The sequence below is a fragment of the Pelodiscus sinensis genome, chromosome 9, assembly GCF_052426305.1.
Source record: "Pelodiscus sinensis isolate ZL-2025 chromosome 9, ASM5242630v1, whole genome shotgun sequence".
Lineage (NCBI taxonomy): Eukaryota > Metazoa > Chordata > Testudines > Trionychidae > Pelodiscus > Pelodiscus sinensis.
This window is the reverse complement of record NC_143060.1, coordinates 2339621-2363527: the sequence shown is the minus strand read 5'-3', so window position 1 is coordinate 2363527 and position 23907 is coordinate 2339621. Positions and strand designations below refer to the sequence as shown.

Here is a 23907-nt window from a genome sequence, read left to right as displayed (position 1 = left end):
GGTGTTCCCACGCACTACGTGCCACGGCTGTCTGCGTGGCCCTTGCCCCGGTGTTCCCACGCACTACGTGCCACGGCTGTCTGCGTGGCCCTTGCCCCGGTGTTCCCACGCACTACGTGCCACGGCTGTCTGCGTGGCCCTTGCCCCGGTGTTCCCACGCACTACGTGCCACGGCTGTCTGCGTGGCCCTTGCCCCGGCGTTCCCACGTACTACGTGTCACGGCTGTCTGCGTGGTCCCTTCCCCGGTGTTCCCACGCACTACGTGTCACGGCTGTCTGCATGGCCCTTGCCCCGGCGTTCCCACACACTACGTGTCACGGCTGTCTGCGTGATCCCTTCCCCAGTGTTCCCATGCACTACGTGCCACGGCTGTCTGCGTGGCCCTTGCCCCGGCGTTCCCACGCACTACGTGTCACGGCTGTCTGTGTGGTCCCTTCCCCGGTGTTCCCACGCACTACGTGCCACGGCTGTCTGCGTGGCCCTTGCCCCGGCGTTCCCACGCACTACGTGTCATGGCTGTCTGCGTGGCCCTTGCCCCGGTGTTCCCACGCACTACGTGTCACGGCTGTCTGCGTGGCCCTTGCCCCGGCGTTCCCACGCACTACGTGTCATGGCTGTCTGCGTGGTCCCTTCCCCGGTGTTCCCACGCACTACGTGCCACGGCTGTCTGCGTGGCCCTTGCCCCGGCGTTCCCACGCACTACGTGTCACGGCTGTCTGTGTGGTCCCTTCCCCGGTGTTCCCACGCACTACGTGCCACGGCTGTCTGCGTGGCCCTTGCCCCGGCGTTCCCACGCACTACGTGTCATGGCTGTCTGCGTGGCCCTTGCCCCGGTGTTCCCACGCACTACGTGTCACGGCTGTCTGCGTGGCCCTTGCCCCGGCGTTCCCACGCACTACGTGTCATGGCTGTCTGCGTGGCCCTTGCCCCGGCGTTCCCACGCACTACGTGTCACGGCTGTCTGCGTGGCCCTTGCCCCGGCGTTCCCACGCACTACGTGTCATGGCTGTCTGCGTGGCCCTTGCCCCGGTGTTCCCACGCACTACGTGTCACGGCTGTCTGCGTGGCCCTTGCCCCGGTGTTCCCACGCACTACGTGTCACGGCTGTCTGCGTGGCCCTTGCCCCGGTGTTCCCACGCACTACGTGCCACGGCTGTCTGCGTGGTCCCTTGCCCCAGTGTTCCCATGCCCACTGCTCTTTTTGTCCATGAAACATTCCATGACGCAAAGCAGCAGTCCAGCCGGCTGTGCAAGCCTGGAACTGTGGGAGGGCTCCCTGGGTTAACAAGTCCTAGTGCAGTCGCCTCCTAAACCCGAGGCTCTAATGCGGCCCGTGCCCTGCTAATGTCTGTGTGTTAGCGGAGCCGCGGCACCGGCAGTGAAACGCCGGGTTCCCCCCACCCTGGGCTGTGTGTGGCTGCTATTCCCCGCGTCCCGCCTCGCCCTGCCGGGGAGTGGAGCTCTGTCCCCTCCCTCTGTTCGCCAGCGATACCCAGAGAAGCCGGAGGTCTGGTCCGACCACGCAGCCGCCCCTCGGCGGGAAATGCTTTAAGGAAGGGATTCTTCATCCAGCTACACATACGCTGGGAGGCGCGGCTCCGCCCCACCGCAGGCCTGCTTGGCGCCGTGTTTGTGATGGGACTGACAGTGCATGGCCCGGGCTGATTATACACAATTCCAGCCGAGCAAGCGGGGCGATGTAATTTCACAGGGCGATCAGTGTTTGAATGTAATAGCAGCCTGCGCGAAGGTGTCAGAATATTAAAGGCGCTAATGGAAAAGCTCCCTGATACACAAGGGGCACCGCATTACCGGAGGCGTCGCAGATGGCTGGGCACTAAACTAATGGGGCAGGAGCCAAGAAGGGGAGAGGAACGCTCGGGAGGGGAGAGCTCCCGGGAACGCGGGCACCTGCTTTCTCCTCGCTCGGAAATGAAACCCGCCTGGGCCCTCAGGAAAAGCCAGCGGCCTGGCGGGCTGCGCCGTCGTGACAGCGACCCCCTGCCAGAGCCGGGCCGGCCGTGAGCTCTGTAGGGGCTACATGGGGGCGGTGTGTTGAGTGTGTGTGTGTGACGGCGTGCGTGCGCGTTGGGGGGGCACAGCTGGGTGCTGACATTCCAATCTTGCGACGGCCAGAGGCCGAGGAACAAGCCCTGGGCTGCCAGACGCTGTGACCTGGCTTTGGATAACGGGGTAACGGTGGCTCCCTTCGGCAGCTGCTAAGCGCTAGCCAGGTTTGGGGGCAGCCCGGTCCAGCTCCCCACGGTCCACGTGCTCTCCAGAAACCTCCGCCCTGCCTCCGTGTGGCCCGGAGTTGGATGCCGGAGTTGGAGCTCCGGAGCAGCCAGAGCGGGGCGGGGCGCATACAGCCTCCCTCTGCCCACGTCCTCCCCTGCAGACGCCCAGGGCGAGAGGCTGCGGAGGGATCAGGGGGGGCGGGACGCAAACCTCCACCCTGTGCCCGGCCGGCCTGTCCCACCGAGCGCCAGCGAACGGCGCCTCGGCCAGCCCAGGAATCGGAGCCAGGCCGGGTTGGAAGAGCCTTGCTCCCCACACGTGGTACGTTTGCCCTGGTGACAGGGCGCGTGGGTACTCAGGTCCGTGTGGTTATTGCCCCTTCCCTGCCCGCTCCCCGGGGCTCTGCGTGCGTGTCCCAAGGTCCAGCGGCGTTGCTGGGATCCAGCCCCCATGCAAACAGCCCCAGAGGGAAAGTGGGAGGCAGGAGCAGGTGCTGGTGCCTCGTGGCTCTTGGTGTCGAGGCCCTGCCAGCCTCCCCAGGCGTCCCGCGCCCAGCTCCAGGCGTCCTCGGCCAGCAGTGGCTTGGTGGCCGCACCCAGGGCAAGCGCTGCTCGGCTGGAGCAGCAGAACCGGCCACCCCGCTCCTTGGCGGGTGCTAAGCCAGGACTTGGCGGGACGCTGCAGCCGTGGGGCTGTCCAGGGACACGGTGGAGGCCTGGCCCACGGGATGCTGTGTCCTGTGGGCACGGGGAGCCCTCCCTGGCAATGCCGAGGCTGCCAACGGGAGAGCTGACGACACTTCGGCGCTTCCCGGGAGGGCTGCCCCCGCAGGCAGGTCTCGGCTGCTCAGACCAGGCCGTGATGCCCAGCAGCTGTGCACCCGGCACATTCCTCGGGCTCCAGTGCCGCAGAGCTCCCCTTTCCGGGGTCGGGCTGAAGTCAGGCCCGTGGCTCTGAGAACGCCCGAGGCTCGGTGCATTCCCAGGAGAGGTGCGCCGGGCTTCTGGCTAACGCACTGGCCTGGCTTCTGTGCCCAGTTGTGCTGCAGATGCCGTGCCTGGCCGTGAGCATGTCAGCCAGTTGCCCCCTGCCTCGGTTTCCCCCCTTTGTATGGGGCGAGCAGCCTTTGGCCTCTCCAACCCACGAGCGCTCTGACCCGGGGCAGTGGCTGGGCCCCGTAAGGTGCTGCAGCAGAACAGCTAATTGCTCCTCCCGGGGGTGGCGGCTCGCTGTAACCGTGCCCACGAGCCGGGCGGGAGGGGGTTGGGTTCATGCTGTGGATCAGGTCGTTCCTCTTGGACGACCTCTCTGCCGAGCCGGGGGAAATTCCCGCTTTGCAGCCTTGCCCGTGAGCCGGGGAGCCTTCCCGGCAGTGCTCGAGCGTCGGTTCCCTAGCGTAGCCGCCTCTCGGCCGACCCACGGGGGGACACGGGCCTGGTGGGTGACCGTGTGCCCCACTCCTGTCAGGTGTGCGGGGGGTCCCTCTGAGAGTGTCCCTCCGGTTGCAGGCGAGTTCCCCGGGAAGCACAGGAGACGCCCATGCTGCATGCTTGTGGGATTGGCCCCCCGATGGACCCTCCCCGGAGCCTTTCGCTGAGCCCCATGTGGGTTTTGCAGGCCGCACAGCCCTCCTGCCGGCCCCATGACCTGCGCTCCCAGCGCGGGGAAAGGGCCTGCTCCGTGGGGCCCGAGCCGGGGGGTGGCATGCTGGAGAGTGGCGTCACGTGGCACAGGGCAGGGAACGCCCGGATGTTTAATCGGGAGACTGCAGGACGGAACCCACGCTGCTCTGCGCTGATCAGGCCCCCGTCGGAGGATTGGGTCCAGGCGTGGGCTCCACATTGCACGACACGTGGAGAAATTGGAGAGGGTCTAGAGAAAGCAACAACCAGGATGAAAGGCCCAGAGAACAGGAGCTAGGAGGGGAGGCGGAAGGAACTGGGCTTGTTTAGTTTGGAAAGGAGAAGACAGAGGGGACACGAGAGCCGTTTTCAAGTACCTAAAAGGGTGTCACAAGGAGGAGGGGGAAACTTGTTCTCCTCGGCCTCTGAGGACACCAGCAGCAATGGGCTTAGACTGCAGCAAGGGAGGTTGAGGTGGGACATGAGGAAACACGTCCTGCCTGTCGGGGTGGTCAGACACTGGGGTAAATTGCCTGGGGGGTTGTGGAATCTCCGCCACGGGGGATATTTCAGAGCAGGCTGGACATGCCTGTCAGGGATGGGCTAGACGGGGCTTGGTCCTGCTGTGGGGGCAGGGGCCTGGACTCGCTGCCCTTCCCGTTCTTGGATTCTCTGCCACGCGCCATGTCGGGCGCCTACCCCAGGGCCCGCTGAGCAGCCGGCGCGAGTGCGCACGCGTCGGGGGGCCCGGAGGACAGCCGGAGGCACCCCCAGCCTCCGTGCCGCTAGGGCCTTCTCCTGCCCCCCTCCCGGCTGCATCTGGGGAAACGAAGGCCTGCTCCTCGCGGCCGGGCAGAGCTGCGCACCAGGCACCCGCCCGGCGCGTGCACCAGCAGGCAGGGCTGGATGGCGCTGGCATGAGGGCCGCAATTGCTTATCGTGCCTTATCTGGGAATATGAAACTGTATTGCATGACATCCAGAGGCAGGCTGAATAGATATGCCAATTCATCTCCAGCCCGGGCTTTGACAAGCTAGACTGCCCTTGTTGAAAGGCATCAGTCAAACGAGAGCTGGTGGCTGCTTTCCCCTTTCTTAGCCTTCCCTCGCTCCAGCTCCCGCTCGCCCGCCGCCCTCCCTCCTCCTCCTCCTCCTCCTCAGCTAAGCTTTCTCCCCACCAAATTGAAAAGCTTTGGAAATAATAATAATAAAACCCCGGCGCTAATACCATTTTAAGTTGCCCCCCCGCGGGATTGATAAGGAAGCCCAGTGTATGAAGGCATGTTTAGATAACATTGAGAATATTAGAGTGAGCGGAGGAAAGTAGGGAAAAAACCCTCCTGCCATGCCTAAGCCGGGAAAGGCGCCGGCACCCCGGCTAATACGAGTGTTTAATATTTGATGTGTTGGGATAAAGCAGGATCACCTTTGAATTGAATTGAGTGTCAGAATGAGAATCTATTACTGCAAGTCTTGTGTGATTTGACAGCAAAGCAGACGATGTTATTCTTCACTAGTTACCGCAATCTTCTCCCCTACACCACTTAAATATTTTTTTCTTTGCTTGAGTAAACACACATTCCCCCTCCCTCCCGGCCTTTTTTCCTCCCTCTCTTCTTTATTTATTTTTTGGAATCCAGCCCTGCCTCGGCGGCGCTGATGGAGTCGATTGTTATTTCTTTATTTGTCCTATTAAATGGGATTTCGGGTCGTTTAATCCTGCTTTTGTAAGTGATTTGAAAACACTCGCAAAGCCGCCAATGTAGCCGTGCATCTGACTAAACTGCTTAGACGGGGCAGGCCGTCCTGGGGCCGATACCTGCCTCTCGCCGGCCCGCCTGGCACGCAGCGCCGGACAGAGGCTGCTACCGCGGCGCGGGCGCCCCTCCCTCTCGAGGGGCAGTCTCCTCTCTCCTGCCCGTTGGCGCTCGCAGCGGGGGCGAGGGATCCGCCCGGGAGGTGGCAGCCCGCATTCCAGTGACTTGCGTATCCATTCCGGGGATTGGCCCCCGCCTAGCGGCCGTGAATCCAGGGCTGCGGCTTTGCGGTCCATACGCCGGCGCCTCGGAGCTGCGGGGGACCCTGATCAGCGGAGCTCCGGCTGGGACGTTTCCGTGGGCAGACATACCCCGGCTAGCTCCGCGCCGGCCTGCCTTGGACCACTTCGGATCAGACGCCCCAGTGTCCCAGCAGCGCCTGCAGGCTGTCGTGAGCACTTGGCCCCGGGCAGCCCCTGCCCTGGAGAGCTGCCTGGGGACGCTGCCGGCTTTGATTGAAAACCTTCTCGTGTCTCTTTGAAAAGCCTGTTTGGTTGCAGACGCGCAGGCCTCCTCTCGGCATCCCGTCCTGCAAACCCCGCACCGACCGGCAGGTCACCGGGGATTTGCGCTTCCCCCCCCGGAAATGGATGTTTTTTACCAAAGCGTTTAGAAGGTTTTTACTTTGTTTTTTACAAACTTGGAAGAGAGCTGCCGCCGGGGCGTGGTGCTGTTCCTCCTTGCGCGATCGCCGCGGTTCTGCGGAGGGGCTGCAGCTAGAAAGAGCTCGGCTTTGGGGTGAAGACCCGAGTTCGGCGACGGCAAAAGATTTGGTGGCCGACTCGGAAAGTGACAAACGCAAAGGGACAAAGCACAGATTTGCCCCAATCTTCTCGCTGTTTCCTGCTCAGCCCTGAGGGGGAGGGACCGGGCCTGCCTTGAATGGGGAGGTGTGAGCCGCTGGTGAGGTACCGCCCAGAGTGCGGTTCGTGGAGGCAGGGGACCCGGCTGCAATGAGGGTCGCCCCGATCTTTTAGGGGGCTCTGGAAGGCGGGGCTGGGGCGAGTGGGGGTGGGACTCACTGGAACTTTGGCCGCTGAGGATGGGGCCGAGCTAGGCCTGCGAATGGCGCTGCCCTTTTTACACGGAGCAGGGCCCTTGTCCCCGCCTGCCCCCTCCTTGGTCCGTCGCAGCGCTGCCGGCGGCGGGACGGGGTCTCTGCGTGGGGCGTTGGAGCCCGCCAGCGTGTGCAGCTGGTGTCCGGCTTGCCCGAGACAGGAGACGAATGGCGGCGGCGTGTGGGAGAAGGCCGTGGGCACTTGCCCAGACACGAATGACAGCGCGCTGTGCGGGCCGGTTACATCCATCCCCCGGCCTGACTGGGTCCAGCCCTGGGAATTCCCTGAGCTCCGGAACACCGGCCTGCAACGGGGCTGCTTCTCACCTGCGGCCGCGTGGCCCCCGAAAGCCAGGCAGGCGGAGCAGCAGTGCGGTCTAGCCTGGCTCCGCTTCACACGCCGTGTGTTTGCTCCTGGCTGGTCCCAGGCGTGAGGGGCTGTCGGGGGAAATTGTGGTGACGTCGCCCCCAAATCCAGCCTCTGGGAGCGCTCACCTCCTCCTCCCACACCCGCCCCCCCACGTGTCGCTTGCCTTGCCCAGCTCTTTGCTGTGATTCCTGGGTTTGCTTTGTAATTTTTTTCTCTTAAAGACAAGTTCCGGCCCTGAGAGCTCCGAGTGGCTCTGTGCATGCGGACAGCCCCACTGCCGTGACAGGGAGCTGTTAAACTCCCGTGGGGAGGGAGCGCGTACCCAGGCCTGCATAGCCGTGACACCCCCCTCCCGCCCCCGGGCCTTCTCCAGGCGACTGGGGGAAACTGAGGCACTGAGCGATGGCGTTGGGGAAGGAAGTCCATATCTGTGACTAGCAGCAGAGAGCGTCTGGGACCTTCTCCCACCCCAGCGGGGCCCCAGCTCAGCGCCGTGCCTCAGAGGGAGGCGCGTGTGTGTGGCCTTGCACGGCAGCGCCTGCGTGAGCCACCGGCCGTGCTGCCACGCTCCTGCTCAGACGCATTTCCCAAGCTGCAGGAAGCCGAGCCCCCTTCGGGGAAATGCCCCCCCCCCCCCGGCTCCACCGTGCGTTGTGACAGCTCCGCTCAGCCTGATCCAGCCCCTCCCCCGGCCCGGCCGCTGGGGCGCCTCCCGCAGTGGGGACGCCACACGCCAGGGCGCCCTGACACCCAGCGCGGCTGCAGCAGCTGGACACTGGCTGGGAGAGCAGCGGCCACGAAGCCGCTCACGGAGCTTCCTTTCCTGTAGGCGCTGTTCCTGGCCCCAGGCGGGCTGGGGTGACGCGGGGGCCGCTAGCGGCGTTCCAGCAAACGCCCAGCGCCTCCGGTGGCGGGAAGGGGTTGGACGGTCCCGTTAGCCACCTTCACTGCGTCCTTGCTGACTTTTCCCGCGGGCTTTGAGAGCTCACGTGATGGGGGGCAAAACCCCACGGTGACTTGTTCTGTGTCCCCCGGGGCTGCCCCGGCACCTCAGAGACTAACCAGTCTATTGATCATACTCGTTTATATCAATAGAATTAATCCAATTAATACTATACTATTTATGATATTTATTATATTCATTGTATTATAATTAATGCGCTATTTATTAGACATGTAAAATAAATAGTCTCGTGAGCTTTCGTGGGCAAAACCCCCTTCTTTGGATGAGCTGGCGAGGGCTAGCCGGAACCCAGAATTAACAACAGAAGAGGAGGCGGGGGGCGGTGCCTGTCAGCTGGAGGCCCGGTGCTAACGAGGCCAATAAAGTGGGCCGGAAGGATGCCACGGTTGGTTTTGACGTACCCATGTAGTGTAACAGGCGGGGGAGACGGGCGTTATAATGCCACAGCCAGTTCATGGCTTTGTTCGAGCCCAGGGAAACAGCGTCCGATTGGCAGACGAAGGGCCGTTCCGCCCTTTCTCGCTAATTGGCGGGTGAAATTGAAGAACGGCTGCTTTCAAGCCCGCGGCCGAGGGCCCGGGCAAGCCCCTCCAGGGTCAGCGTGTTCCAGACACGGCGCCGGAGAGGGCAAGGCCCTAGCCCGGCTCCCTTGCCCGAGCCGATGCAGCGGCGAGGGAGACCTCGCGGCAGCTCTGGAACGCCGTCGGCAGCGCCACGCCAGAGGACAATGGCCGGTTGTTTCCCTGACACGTCCTGTGCCCCTTTTCGAGCGGCGCGCTGCGGAAGTCTCCCTGGAGCTGTCGCAAAGGCTCAACCTGGAGCCGCAGGGCAGCGATGAGTGTCACTTACAGCTGTACTTAGTGGCTGGCTGCAGCCGGGAGCTGGCCTCCTCTTTGACCCTGACAGGGTGGGAGGCCCTGGTGTCTGCGGCTGTAAAGCTCCTTCCGCCTGACTTTAACAGGCAGGAGAAGAACTTTCCTGTTTAAAGATTAAACGCCGTGTTTAAATATTAACCAGCCAAGCGCCTCGCTCCTGATTGTGTGGCTGCTGCCGGCCGGCGGCTCAGAATTGCCAATTTTAATTAAAAAACTTTATTTTCAAATGCAATTCGCCGATCCCGGCACAGTCCGCCTCCTCCCCTCCCGGCGGGGGCCTGTTTTGTTTGCTGTCGCGGTGCGCTGCGCGCTCCCCTCCAGCCGCCTGCGCCGGGGACAGGGCCAGCAGCCCTGAAGGGTGAGCGCGCTCGTCTGGGGCTGATCAATGCCCCGAGCGGCTCCTTCCCAACCCCTCGGAAAAACAATTAAAAGCCCATCGATCCGGCCGCCAGCTTTGAATATGCAGAAGGGCGCACTTGACCTTCAGCGCCGGCTGCCTTCCCGCTGCCTGCTTAGCCAGTTTGCTCAGGTCCTGCGGCCGCACGCTGTGACCTTGATGAGCGCAGCAAAGTCCTGGGCAAAAGCCAGGCCGGTGCTGCTCCCCAGGGCGGAGAGGCATGGCGCAGCCTTCCGGCCCCCGGCTGCCCCTCCTCCCGCGCCCCTCCCTGCCTCGGGGCCCCTCCCTTCGCTGGCCGGGCGGCCAATTGGCTGACACAAAAAGGTAGTGCCGGGTGGAGCAGTGGTGAGTTCCCCGAGCCCACACGGCCGCTCCCCCGTCTGGCCCTGGCGCCTCTCAGCGCTGTGCCTCGTTGCCCCACAGAGCCACGGGGCTGGGAAGGCTGACCCCATCCTAACCGCCGAGCCGGGACGGGCACTTCCAGGGACTGCACCTCGGTACCGCTCCGCGGGCGCTGAGTGCCCGTTGGCATGGCGGGTACCCGTGCCCGCCCGGGGCGGAGCTGTGAGGAGCCGCCCAGCCAGCCGGGCACTGGTCTGACGTGGGAGCCACGGCCCCGGGGAACGTACCGAACAATGAAGATATCAGCGCATGTTTGTCGAAGGCCAAGGAACCCTCTCCGTGTGTACACAAAGTGTAATTTCAGTGAATTATGCATAGACTTAATTAGGAGTTTTAATTGCTAATCATCTCCCAATAGGATTAGCAGTGTTGTCTATTAATTATCGGTGGAGCCCTGTGTTTTGCTAAGGCAGGAGTAACAAAGCAGCATAAATGGTTACAGATGCCGGCAATAAATTAACTTCCAAAAGCCGGCAATGCCCCAGAGACTGCCTGGCTGGGCGGACGGCACGGAGCTGGGCAGCGCGGCAGGGGGCTGGCAGGGCTCACCTGCGGTGTTAGCATCTGGCTCTGACTTCTCCCTCGGCCTGCTCCCGCCTCATCCGCCGGCTTGCGGGGGAACCGGTCCTGTCTCGGCCGGGCAGGGCGCAGCTCTGACTGCGAGGCAGGGCACAAAGTGCCAGGCAGGGGGACGACACTGGAGTAGTATGGGGAGCGGGAGAACATGGTACCCGCCGCGCCAGCAGGGACACGTACTGTAGCACAAGGTGCCCCTGGGCCGGGGACGTGGTACCCGCCACGTCAGCAGGGACATGTACTGTAGCACTTGGTGCCCCTGTGCCGAGGGACATGGTACCCGCCACACCAGCAGGGACACGTACTGTAGCACTTGGTGCCCCTGTGCCGAGGGACGTGGTACCCGCCACACCAGCAGGGACACGTACTGTAGCACACGGTGCCCCTGGGCCGGGGACGTGGTACCCGCCGCGCCAGCGGGGACACGTACTGTAGCACACTGTGCCCCTGTGCCGAGGGACGTGGTACCCGCCGCGCCAGCAGGGACACGTACTGTAGCACACGGTGCTCCTGGGCCGGGGATGTGGTACCCGCCGCGCCAGCAGGGACACGTACTGTAGCACACGGTGCCCGTGGGCCGAGGGACGTGGTACCCGCCACGCCAGCAGGGACACGTACTGTAGCACACGGTGCCCCTGGGCCGGGGACGAGGTACCCGCCGCGCCAGCAGGGACACGTACTGTAGCACACGGTGCCCCTGGGCCGAAGGACGTGGTACCCGCTGCGCCAGCAGGGACACGTACTGTAGCACACGGTGCTCCTGGGCCGGGGATGTGGTACCCGCCGCGCCAGCAGGGACACGTACTGTAGCACACGGTGCCCCTGGGCCGGGGACGTGGTACCCGCCGCGCCAGCGGGGACACGTACTGTAGCACACGGTGCCCCTGGGCCGGGGACGTGGTACCCGCCGCGCCAGCGGGGACACGTACTGTAGCACACTGTGCCCCTGTGCCGAGGGACGTGGTACCCGCCGCGCCAGCAGGGACACGTACTGTAGCACACGGTGCCCCTGGGCCGAGGGACGTGGTACCCGCCGCGCCAGCAGGGGCACGTACTGTAGCACACGGTGCCCCTGGGCCGGGGACGTGGTACCCACCGCGCCAGCAGGGGCACGTACTGTAGCACACGGTGCCCCTGGGCCGAGGGACGTGGTACCCGCCGCGCCAGCAGGGACACGTACTGTAGCACACGGTGCTCCTGGGCCGGGGACGTGGTACCCGCCGCGCCAGCAGGGACACGTACTGTAGCACACGGTGCCCCTGGGCCGAGGGACGTGGTACCCGCCGCGCCAGCAGGGACACGTACTGTAGCACACGGTGCTCCTGGGCCGGGGACGTGGTACCCGCCGCGCCAGCAGGGACACGTACTGTAGCACACGGTGCTCCTGGGCCGGGGACGTGGTACCCGCCGCGCCAGCAGGGACACGTACTGTAGCACACGGTGCCCCTGGGCCGGGGACGTGGTACCCGCCGCGCCAGCAGGGACACGTACTGTAGCACACGGTGCCCCTGGGCCGAGGGACGTGGTACCCGCCGCGCCAGCAGGGACACGTACTGTAATACACGGTGCCCCTGGGCCGGGGATGTGGTACCCGCCGCGCCAGCAGGGACACGTACTGTAACACACGGTGCCCCTGGGCCGGGGACGTGGTACCCGCCGCGCCAGCAGGGACACGTACGGTAATACACGGTGCCCCTGGGCCGGGGACATGGTACCCGCCGCGCCAGCAGGGACACGTACTGTAGCACACGGTGCCCCTGGGCCGGGGACGTGGTACCCGCCGCGCCAGCAGGGACACGTCCTGTAGCACACGGTGCTCCTGGGCCGAGGGACGTGGTACCCGCCGCGCCAGCGGGGGCACGAGACACTGTGCCATTTTGGCTTGGATAGCCGCTGTCAGCCACAGCTGTGCTGCTGGACCAGTGCTGGCTGGTGGCCAGAGAGCCCGGGGTCTGCCTTGTGCAGCCGCTACCCACAGCTCCCTTTCCGTTTCCCCAGGGCCCTGCCACAGCTGTAGCCGTCCAGGGGCTGCGCCTGCCTGAGCCTCGCCGCGGTGCCCTGGCTATGGCAGCGCCCTCGTGCCCAGCCCGGCTGCAGCGTCTGCTTGCAGGAGAGGGCGCTGCCAGCCGGCTGCCTTTGGGCTAGTCAGTCTGGGGCTGGCTGGTGCCTCCTGCCCGCGTGGGGGTCTGCTCCCACTGTGGGTTCTCCCAGGGGGGCCTGTGTGACGGCGCGTTGGGGGTTCCCCGTCTCCTGCACCCCGAAATGGCACAAACAGACTGCACCAGCCAGTGGAATTGAGGGTGGTTTATTGCTCCTCCAGCACAGCGCAGCACAGGTGTAATCTGGTTACAGGAACTGGGCTAGGATGCCTCAGGCCCCCTTGAGATGGGGGAGACTGGGCCCCTAAACTCCAGCCCCTTCCCCTAGGCTCTCCTCCATGCCCTCCGACAGCCAGCAACCAACTCACTAACTTCCAGCCCTGCCCCCAAGCCAAGGCAGCATTCCACCTTCCTTTGTTCCTCTCCATGGGGGGTGTCTGGCCACTGGTTTGCATAGTGACTCATCCTGTTTTGCTGGGTCGTGGTCCCCACGGCAGCCAGTGGGGGATCCCCCAGAGCCAGCAGCATAGAAACCAGCCAGGTACCCCCACTACGTCACAGTTCTCCCCCCTCCGAGAGCGAACTGAGCAGGGTCACTCCGCTCGTGACCTAGGGAAGTTCGGGTCCTCTGCGTGGGAACCCGCCCTGGGGACATGGGTGCTCCCCTTGACTCAGGCCGGCCGTGGCGAGGCCCCACATGAATTGGCTTCCCTCTGTCCACTCGCCGCCCCGCTCCAGGGCGACTGGCGCAGGCCTGTCCTCGTGGGTCACACCCACCCTTCCGCTGGCCTTGATCTCTGGCCGGGGTTTCTCGGGCCGGGGCCATGAGCCCAGCGAGCCTTCTCTGGACAGCCAGGGCGGCTTCCACCCCCGACGCTCCATCCAGGGAGGACTTCCCCTCCCATAACTCTCTCAGCCAGCCCAGAGGGTCTATCTGGGGTAGAGACCCCCAAGCCGCTTTCCTCCTGTCTTGGGCCTTCCCGCCCCTCTGGCAGGAGTCACAGGACCGGCAGTACCGCTGCACGGCTGTAAAGATTCCCGGCCAATAGAAGTGCTGGAGCAGCTTCAGCTGGGTGCTCCGGATCCCCCGGTGGCCCCCAACGGGGGAATCGTGGGCCAAATACAGCAGCTTGAGGCGATACTTTCGGGGGACGACCCGCTGCCGCTCTACCCTCCATGCCCTCGCCTTCCTGGGGGGGAGCCACTCACGGAACAGGAGCCCACGCTCCCGCAGGAATCTCTCCTGGCCACCTCTCCCCCGGGGCTGAGCTGCACGGAGGCCAGCCTGGTCCCTCAGCCTCTGCAAGGAGGGGTCTGCCTGCACCTCAGCCTGGAATTCAGCTGCTGAGGCAGGGATCGGGACCTGTCCCCCACCTCTGCCTAGGTCCGGAGTCCCAGCCTGGCTGGACCCCGTGTCCACTGGGATGGGACCCTGAGGACGCTGCCAGGAGTCCTTCCCTGGACCCACGTTGTCAGCCCCCCGCTGGCTCTGGCTCCGGGTAGTGACTAGAGCCCACTGGGATTCATGGGGCCACTCCTCTAGGTCGTTCCCCATCAGCACCTCGGTGGGCAAGTGCGGGTGCACCCCCACTTCCTTGAGGCCCTCCTTGGCCCCCCATTTCAGATGCACCCTGGCTACAGGCACCTTAAACGGGGACCCGTCTATGCCCTTCAGGGTCAGCTGCGCGTGGGGTAGTATCCGCTCCGGGGTCACTATGTCGGATCGGGCCAGAGTCACCTCCGCCCCCGTGTCCCAGAAGCCCGTCACCTTCCTACCATCCACCTCCAGGGGTATGAGGCACTCGCTCCGCAGGGGCCGTCCTGCCCCCACCCGGTACACGGAGAAATCCGCCTCCTGAGAATCAGACCTCCCAGGGGAGGTGCACTGAGCATCCTTCCCCTCTCTCTGAGCTGAGGTTTGCCTGCCAGCCCCTGCCTCTGGGGCAGCCTGCCCTTCCTCCCGCCCCAGCCAGTTAACCCTGGAAAGTCCCCGGTCCTGGGACCTGGTGCACTGAGCCCTCTTGTGGCCTTTTTGCCCACGGCGATGGCAAGTTAGGCTTTGGGCTGTCTCTGTCCAGGCCCTGGCTGGTTCTCTGGGGCGCAGACGACCTGTTCCTTGGTCTCGCCCCGTAGTTGACTCCCTCCGTCGCTCAGCCGAGATCCGGTCTCTGCGCGGTTCCCTCTCTCTCCGGGACTCCCGTTCACACCCGGACCGGCTCTCCGTGAACTCATCCGCCAGTCTCCCGGCCTCCTGGGGGTTCTCTGGTCTCCGGTCCTTGAGCCACAGCCTCAGTTTGGGTGGGCACGCTGCATAGAACTGCTCCATCATGACCAGCTTGAGCAGCTCCTCTGCAGTCTGGGCTCCGACTCCAGACACCCACTTGCGGCAGTATTGCGCCAGGCGGGAGACCAGATCCACATAGGTCTCCCGTGGCCCTTTCTGTACCCCCCGGAACTTCTTCCTGTACATCTCGGGGGTCAGCCCGAACTTGTGCAGCAGGGCCTCCTTGACTCGGTTGTAATCCCCTGGCTGTAGGTCCTCCAGCTGACTGAGCACTCCGGCCGCCTCCTGGCTCAGTGCGGGGATGAGCTCCTGCAGCCAGTCAGCTGGGGGAACCCGTTGCAGTCCACAGGCCCTCTCAAAGGCACTGAGGAACCCGTCTATGTCACCCATGTCCTTCAATTGGGCCACCACGGGCCTCTCCAAGCATCTGGCAGTCCTGGGACCCTGGGGCCCATCCGCACTTGGCGCAGCCGGTGCCCCGCCGGTTCTCCGCTCTGCCATGGCCAGCTCATGCTGCCGCTGCCTCTCTCGATCTTGGCGATCCCTTTCTCGGTCCTGGCGGTCCCTCTCTCGGTCCTCTACTTCCAATTCCCTGATCCGCAGCTGGATCTCCAGCCGCCGCAGCTCTGCTTGGCTGGCCCCTGCCCTAGATGGGCTGCAGCTTGCAGGCCTCCTGGGGGAAGCTGTCTCATCTCTCCTGTGGGTTCCAGCGCTCCTCCCCCTCTCTGAGCCTGACACACTCTCAGGGGGGGTCTGGCTGCTTCCCCTGGGGACAAGATCCTGGCCCTGTGGCTGGTCGTTCTCTTCTAGCTGAGCAATCAGCTGGGCCTTGGTTGCTTTCTGCACAGGCAAGCCCCTCTCTCTGCACAGCCCCACCAGCTCTGCCTTCAAGAGTTGGGCGTAGGCCATCTGCCCGCTGGGCCCCTCGGTGCAGACTCACCAGTCTAGTGCTGCAGCGCCCCACGATTCCCAGGAACCGCTTCGCTCTGTCTCCAGCACGCCTGGCTCCAGGGCTCTTGCTTCTACTGCGCCTTGTCGCTTGCCGCTGGAAGCTCCATCCACGGGGTGCAGTGGATCCCACTTCTGACACCAGTGTGACGGCGCGTTGGGGGTTCCCCGTCTCCTGCACCCCGAAATGGCACAAACAGACTGCACCAGCCAGTGGAATTGAGGGTGGTTTATTGCTCCTCCAGCACAGCGCAGCACAGGTGTAATCTGGTTACAGGAACTGGGCTAGGATGCCTCAGGCCCCCTTGAGATGGGGGAGACTGGGCCCCTAAACTCCAGCCCCTTCCCCTAGGCTCTCCTCCATGCCCTCCGACAGCCAGCAACCAACTCACTAACTTCCAGCCCTGCCCCCAAGCCAAGGCAGCATTCCACCTTCCTTTGTTCCTCTCCATGGGGGGTGTCTGGCCACTGGTTTGCATAGTGACTCATCCTGTTTTGCTGGGTCGTGGTACCCACGGCAGCCAGTGGGGGTTCCCCCAGAGCCAGCAGCATAGAAACCAGCCAGGTACCCCCACTACGTCACAGCCTGTCCGGGGCCGGGGAGCAGGGATCTCTGCGGGAGCAGCGGGGCGCCCGGCCGGAGACCGGCTGTCGGGTTCCCAGGCTGCTCTGCGGGCCGGGCCAGCCGCTGTTTGCCCCACGGCGGGAGGGGTCGCTCGGAGACTGGCTGCTCGCTTCCCTCCCTCCGGAGGGCTGCCAGCGTGGCTGCTCCAGAGCCAGGGCCGTGGCCTGTGCCCCGCCCGAGCTGTCCGCTGTCAGGCCGTGGTTGAGGGGGAAGCCCAGCCTGGCTGTTTGCCCTGCCCCTTTAGCCTCTTTCTCCTCCGCAGGCTGCCCCGCGGTGCCAGGGCCACTGGCAGGGGCGGTTCCGGAGCCCACGCTCGGCGCCGGGGAGCTGGGCCCCCGTTGGGAAGGGAAGGGAAGGGTGGCCGGGCCTGGCCGTGGCAGTGGTGAGCGTGGCGGGAGGGCTCCCCCAGAGGGTCCAGTCCCCAGTTCCAGTGGCTGGTCCATTCTTTCTCCCTGGTGGAGAGGCTGTGGGGCCCAGGTCACCCTGTGGCGGGTCCCAGTTGTAACCCCTTGTGCCCCCGGGCAGCGGGGCCTTGCCCTCAGCCCCTCCCCCCGAACCCGCTGCCCCGGGGCCGGAAGTGCCAGGCCGTGGCACTGGGGGCGTGGCGGGTGCTCTGGTGGGTCGGGCCCGGAGGCAAGGGGGGCGACAGCCTCTCTTCCCCGGCTGCTGGAGCCCCCGAGAGGTGTCTGGGTGTCTGGGCAGGGACTCGGGCGCCAGGAGACCGTTCCCTCTGGACGGAGGGCGGGGGGGGAACCAGGCAGGGGCCCGGGGGCAGGGGCTGAACCAGGCAGGGACGGGGGCTGAACCAGGCAGGGGCCCGGGGGCTGAACCAGGCAGGGGCCCGGGGGCGGAGGGGAACCAGGCAGGGGGGCGGGGGCTGAACCAGGCAGGGGCCCGGGGGGGAACCAGGCGGGGGCCCGGGGGCGGGGGCTGCACTGGCGCGAGGTGCCTAAGCCTGCGTGTGGATCTGGGCATTGTGCCCACAAGTGCCGGGAGCCACGAGGGGCTCGGGTCTCCTGCCCGGACTGCCAGGGTGGGGCGAGCGGTGCAGCGGGGGGCCCCTGTGGGCGTTGGGGAGGGGCTGGACTCGGGGCCAGCCGGCAGCTGCTGTGTCGCCTGGCGTGGCACCCCTGCTTCCAGGAACCCAGCGTGACATGGGCCGGGCCGGGCCTCTGTCCTGCTTTTGTGCTTTCTCGAGGGGACTGGGGCCCCCCCCCGCCTTGGGGCAGCCAGGGCCAAACAGGATTTTATGGCGGCAGGGGTGCACAGAAGTCTGGGGGGGCCCTGCACGAAGGGGAGGGGGGGGACTTGCACCGAGGGCGTCAGGCTCGTGGCTGCTGCCTGCCTTCCTGAGCGTGAGCCCCGTCAGTGCCGGTGTGCCCCCCGCTGGTCCCCAGCCGCGACTCGCCCGGTAACGGCCCCCACCCTGGCTCTGCCCCAGCACACTGCTGCCGGGCTGGGCACAGGCCTAGCGCCAGCCCTGTGCCGTCCGCGCCACCGCCAGCCTGCCCTGGGAGAGAGCCCCCCGCACCCCGCCGCAGGCCCTGGCGCGAGATCCTGCGTGTCGGGCCGCGGGCTCCACGCCAGGGCACGGACGAAGGGCTCTGCGGGCAAATGTCGAAGATGCTCGGGCGGCGAAGGCGCCGGGTCGGTGCTGGGCGGCCCATGGCCGAGGGCTCTCGGGTACGGAGCCGTCTGGTTGGGCTCAGAGCTGTGCTCCGGACTGGCCTGCGCCCCTGGGACACGCCGCCCACGGGAGCGCCCCGGAGCCCTGGCACGGGGCAGCCGGAGCCTGCGGAAGGCAGCTGCCAGCCGCCCGGCGCGCTAACCCGCTCTCTCTCTTCCAGGCGTACAGCTTTGCCATGGGGAGCTGGCCGAAGAACGGGCTCTTAGACATGAACAAAGGACTCAACCTGCAGCACATAGGCCGGCCCCACAGCGGGATCGGTGAGTGGCGCGGCCGGGCGACGGCAGGCTCAGGCGGGGGGGGATACACTCCGGGCTGGGCACCTGGGTCATGTAAACTAAGGCCGGCGAGAATGTGGGCCTGCGCCCCGGCGGCATTCTCAGCAGCGTCAGCTGCCGCCCGTGTGCCAACTCCGTGTCCAGGGGTGCCCCCCTCCCTGCATCCCGCTGTGACCTGTGACAGCTCCCCTCCGTCCACGGGGTGCCCCCGCCCTGCATCCCGCCGTGACCTGTGACAGCTCCCCTCCGTCCACGGGGTGCCCCCGCCCTGCATCCCGCTGTGACCTGTGACAGCTCCCCTCCGTCCACGGGGTGCCCCCGCCCTGGGCCCCGGTGTGTGCGTGCTCAGCAGCGCCAGTGATGGCTTGAGGGCATGGCCCAGCTGTTACGATCCCGTGGGCTGGGGGCCCCTGTCGGCCCCCTCCAGCCCATGCTGGGGATTGGCGGCTGGGGTCGTGCCGGGCTGGTGCTCTGCAGCCTCCCCGTGTCTTCCAGCCAGTGGCAGTCGGACACTGCAGGGGCTGCCTGTGTTGGCCCTGCGGGACCTGCCATAGGGTGGGGGAGCAGGATGCAGCGCGGTGCGGAGCCGGCCGGCCGGCTCATTTGCATGCGGGAGGCACGTGGTGTCTGGAACCGCAGGGGGGCATGTCCGGGTCAGTGGCCTTGCTGTGCGGGAGCGAGGGGCGCCAGGCGGGCTGGGGGCAGGAGGCTGTGGGGCAGAGTTAAGGGCTGTGTGTGGTCAGGAGCTAGTGCTGGGCCGGCAGGGGGCTGCTGGTGGGAACGGAGCCCTGGGCTGTGGGGCAGAGTTAAGGGCTGTGTGTGGTCAGGAGCTAGTGCTGGGCCGGCAGGGGGCTGCTGGTGGGAACGGAGCCCTGGGCTGTGGGGCAGAGCTGTATCCCAGCCCCCCAGTGTTCTGCTCCCCCAGGTTAGAAAGGTGCTGCAGTTTCCTGCCCCCCGGCCTGGGAGCGTCCCTGCACCCGAGCCTGGAGGAAGCTGTTTAATATTGTTCCAAGGCTCTACCCACTAACCTCGCCAATCAATCCGCGTTAAGGAGATGAATTATTTAACACTCACCAGCTTTTAATTAGCAGGCTCCTTTTGAACTATGGATCTGGTTCCATTATTGACAGAGGGAGCATTAAAATTTGCTTCCTTGCCCGGTAGCACATTCATTTCGCTAGTGCGGGGCGGGGAGGGGTGCTCAGAATACAGGGGGTCTGGCAACTGCCCTCTCCACTTGGGCTCCGGTGTCTGAGCCTGGAGCCGGGAGCGGTGCAGGGGCCAGCGGCTGCCGTGGGCGCGTCTCCTTCTCCTGGCACATCCTGGGAGGGGCTGCTCTGCCGGCAGTTACCGCCTGCGTTTAGCAGAGCCTCGTTTGCTGGCCCCGCGAGGAACCCTTGGCAAGAGAGGTGTTTGTCCGCCCCAGTCGCTCTGCCCAGCCTGGGGGGTTTCCGCGAGGCAGCCTCTGGCAGGGGCACAGCGGCTCCGGCGTGACGCACAGGCCCTGAGGCTGGAGAGCCACCGTGGGGCGGCCACGGGGCCTTCTCGGAGCCCGGCGCGAGGCCCTGCGGAGCGCCCCTTCACAGCGCTGCGTGGAGGAGAGCTGACTCAACGGCTGCCCAGATCGGCAGGCCTCTGGCGTCCCCAGGCAGCCCGCGGGCCCGTGCCAGACTGAGCGACTGGGCGACAAAATGGCAAATGCAGTTGAATGTTGCTAAATGCAGAGGAATGCCCGTTGGAAACCAGAATCCCGCTCTGCATACAACCTGATGGGGCTAATGTAGCTACAGCTGCGTGAGCGAGATCTGGGAGTCAGCGTGGAGCGTCCTCTGCAAACCCCCACTCGGTGGGCGCTGGCCGTCCCTCTTGGGGATCCTTAAAGCGGTGTTTCCCGCACGGCCGGGGTGCCGCACAGACACTCAGGGTTCCGCGAGGAAGTTCCACGACAATCACATTTTATGATTTAAAAATAACGATGAATCTTTACGCATGTCTGAATTGGAGTGAGAACCATTTGCACTGGTGTGTGCCACGATAACGCCAGCGTAGCCAGAGTGTGGGGCGATGATGAAACTACTCAGCACTGCGTGCACCGGCAGTTAGGGGTGCCATCGCCTGTTAGATACCCCCGTGAGTCCCCGTGCTCACTCTCCGGGAGCGTGGCTCACGTGGGTGACTGAATACAAGTGTGCTAGCGCCGCGTCGCACAGTCTGCTTTTTCAGCTCCATAGATGAGACTGTTCTTAGGGGTTCTGCAACATTCTTTCACGTTTAAAAGGGTTCCATGGCCAGATAAAACTGGGAAATAGTGGGACAGAGAATAAGCCCGAGAATATCTTAGTGCAGGGCTACTCAACACGTGGCCCGTGTGTTTGCGGCCCGCGGGGAGGTTTGGGTTTACACGGGGCTCAACATGCGACCCGCGGGGGGGATCCCTTGAACATGGCTGCCCCGGGAACACGCCCCACGACGGCGAGTCAATAGAAGGGTCTTCTGTTGATGCGCGCATTAGTAGTTACGTTACTGGACGTCATTGTTCACTACAAGACTGTCATACAGGTGGGAATCGGGTGAATATTAATACCAGCGGAACTGACTTCAATGGGGCCTGCATGATGGGTAGTCTTGCCTTAATCTTTGTATTCATGCCCATTGGTGTGAAAGAAGCTATTTGCATACATTTGCATATATATTTGCATGTACATGCAACCACACTTGAGTTGCGGCCGTCGCCATGTGCTGTGAGTATCATTATGGCCCTCCGGGCTTCCAAAGTTTTTACTGCCTCTGTATAAATCCATGGTATGCCCTCATCTTGAACACTGCCTCACCTCAACAAAGAGATCTTGGCACTGGGAAAGATTCAGAAAAGGGGAACACAAATGATGAGGGGTTTGGAATGGGTCCCGGATGAAGCGAGATTGAAGAGACTGGGACTTGTCCCCTTGGAAAAGAGGAGACTGAGGGGGGATAGGACAGAGGTCTATACAATCATGACTGGCCTGGAGAAAGTGAGTAATGAAGAGTTATTTACTTATTCCCACAATATAAGAACTAGGGGTCACCCAATGAAATTAACAGGCAGCAGGTTTAAAACAAAACAAAATTCCAGTGGATGAGAAGCTGGATGAGTCAACAGGGGGCCCTAGTAGCCAAGAAGGCGAATGGCATATTGAGGTGCATTAGGAGGAGCATGGCCAGCTGATCCAGAGACGTCATTATTCCTCTTTACTCGGCTCTGGGGAGGCCACATCTGGAGTGTTGTGTCCAGTTCTGGGCCCCCAATTACAGGAAGGATGTGGACGCATTGGAGAGGGTCCAGCGGAGGGCGACCAAAATCATTAGGGGGCTGGAGCATATGAGCTACGAGGAGAGGCTGAGGGAGCTGGGCTTGTTTAGCCTGCAGAAGAGAAGAGTGGGGGGGGGGTGAGAGAAACCTTCAACTTCCTGAGGGGAGGTTCCACAGAGGCTGGAGAGAGGCTGTTCTCAGTAGTGACCAATTGCAGAACAAGGAGCAATGGGCTCAAGTTGTGGTGGGAGAGGTCCAGGTTAGATATTAGGAAAAACGATTTCCCTAGGCGGGTGGGGAAGCGCTGGGCTGGGTTCCCTAGGGAGGGGGTGGAGTCTCCATCCCTAGAGGTGTTTAAGTCTCGGCCTGACAAAGCCCTGGCTGGGATGATTAAGTTGGGCTGGTCCTGCCTTGGGCAGGGGTTGGACTCGATGCCCCTGAGGTCTCTCCCAGCCCTGGGATTCTATGGTTCAAAGAAATGGACGTTTTTCTTCACTCAGCGCACAGTCAACCTGCGGGACGTGGTGAAGTCTAGGCCTTTAGCAGGGTTCCAAGAAGCGCCGGCTAGACCCATGGCGGTTAAGTCCGTTAAGGGCTGTTAGCCAGGCTGGGTAGGAACGGTGGGAATGGGCGACGGGAGGGATCCCTTGGTGATTCCCTGTTCTGTGTGTTCTCCCTGGGACACCCGGCCCTGGCCACTGCGGGCCGACAGGGCACTGGGCTGCATGGGCCCGTCTCACCGTTCTTGTGTTCGTGACAAGTGGCGGCTGGAAGCAGGCGGGCGCTGGGGTGGCCGAAGAGCTGGCAGCAGGGGCCCGTTGGCTAAGCAGCCCTGCCCAGCCCCAGCTGGGTGCAGCGAGAGAGCAGCCATGGAGCAGCTGGGGTCTTCCCACAGCGTCTGTGCCGCCTCCTCTTTCACAGGGTGGTGCCGCCCATAGAGACTACGAGTCCCAGCATGCAACAGGGCCTGCCCCTCCGCTCATGAGAGCTTGGATTCCCATGGCCCTGTGGGGGGAGACACGGCCCCTCCCCCGGCGCTCCGAGGGGCACTGGATTAAGGAGAATAGGGTCAGGCCTGAGCTTCCCAACGTATCCGAGATGGGGGGAGCCTGGGCGGGGGGGCTGGGTTGGGGGAGACTCAAGACCCCCGTTGGGCGTGTGTTGATGTGGGATGCTGGCGCTTCCGGAGATCTGGCATGGAGGGCATCAGCCAGGGTCCGGGGACGTGACTTGCGCTCGCGGGAGCCTCCCTCCTTGGGCACATGGCAGGAGAGCCCCCAAGGGGCCTGGCGCTCAGCCCCCAGCCCGCCGATGGGGGGCAACAGGGGCAGTTGCCCACTGCTGCTCTGGGAAGGGAGGAGGCGGCACCGTGGTCCAGGCGGCACTGAGTGCTGACAGCCCCTGGCCCCACCCCTTCTGCCTGAGGCCCCGCCCCTTTCGGGGCGTGGAGCCACAGTCCCCCCCGCGCCTTGCTCGGGCCCCGCGTAGGCTGTTGGCTCCCCCGCTCAGCACTGTGGGCAGGGCACCTCCAGCGTGAGCACGCTGCTGTTGTGCCACGCGCGGCCGGCGAGGCTCCGGCGCCCGGAGTCGGATGAGAGGTGGGTGGATGCCGAACCGCCCTCGCAGTGCTGCCACGGCCCCGCCCAGGCCCCCAGGGGTCACATTGCGATGAGCTGCGTCCCAGCGGACAAGGAAGCCGTCGTGAATCGCCACTTCCAGGCACACACACAGCAGGGATTTTGCCCTCTCCGCGGCTCCCGTGTCCCAGTTCGTTCCATGCTGGTTTCCTTCCCCACTGCTCGGAGACTCGTGGCCACCGCCTGGTGCCTGCCCTGCAGGCTGAAGAGGGGTGTGCCGGCGCATCGGGGACCCCTGATCCAGCACCCCCGTAGCAGCGAGATGGGACTCCGCCCGCCAGTAGAACAGGGGGGTTATTGCTTCTCCGGGATCCAGCCCAGCACAGACGTGATGTGGACGTAAGGAGGCAGGGGCTGGCTGCCCTAGACCCCTGGGGGCAGCGCTCCACCGGCCCCTGGACTCCCAGCACTCTGCTTAGTCTCTTCTCTTCATGGTTTCCCTGCAAAAAACTGCCCTGCCCCCAGCCAGGGGCCGTCTCCCCCTCCCTCCCTTTGTCTCCCCCGGGAAGAGCCTTGTTACCTGCCCAGGCTGGGCCCAGGTGTCTGGGCCAATCCCCGTGTGGGGGAGTCCGTGGGAATCGCACAGCCCAGCGCAGGGGACCCGGTCACAGAGCAGACACCCCCCCGCCCGGCACAGGGGGTTTTACCTCCTCTCTGCCCCTTGGCAGCCTCCCTTCCCGCTCTGCTCCTGGGGCGCCTCCCGTCCCCCTCAAGCCTCCATTCCTGTCCCTCGTGGGGGGGC

At 64.5% G+C, this 23907-nt stretch overlaps 1 protein-coding gene across 2 annotated transcripts in view; it reads left to right on the top strand.

The window, feature by feature from the left end:
* The window catches only part of ERI3 (ERI1 exoribonuclease family member 3), a 189942-nt gene that overhangs the window by 116349 nt on the left and 49686 nt on the right, over positions 1 to 23907 (top strand). For both annotated transcript variants that reach the window (XM_089780390.1, XM_089780391.1), the window contains exon 7: positions 18122 to 18221. In XM_089780390.1, the coding sequence (XP_089636516.1) occupies positions 18122 to 18221 (100 nt within the window). The remainder of the gene's footprint in view (positions 1 to 18121; positions 18222 to 23907) is intronic.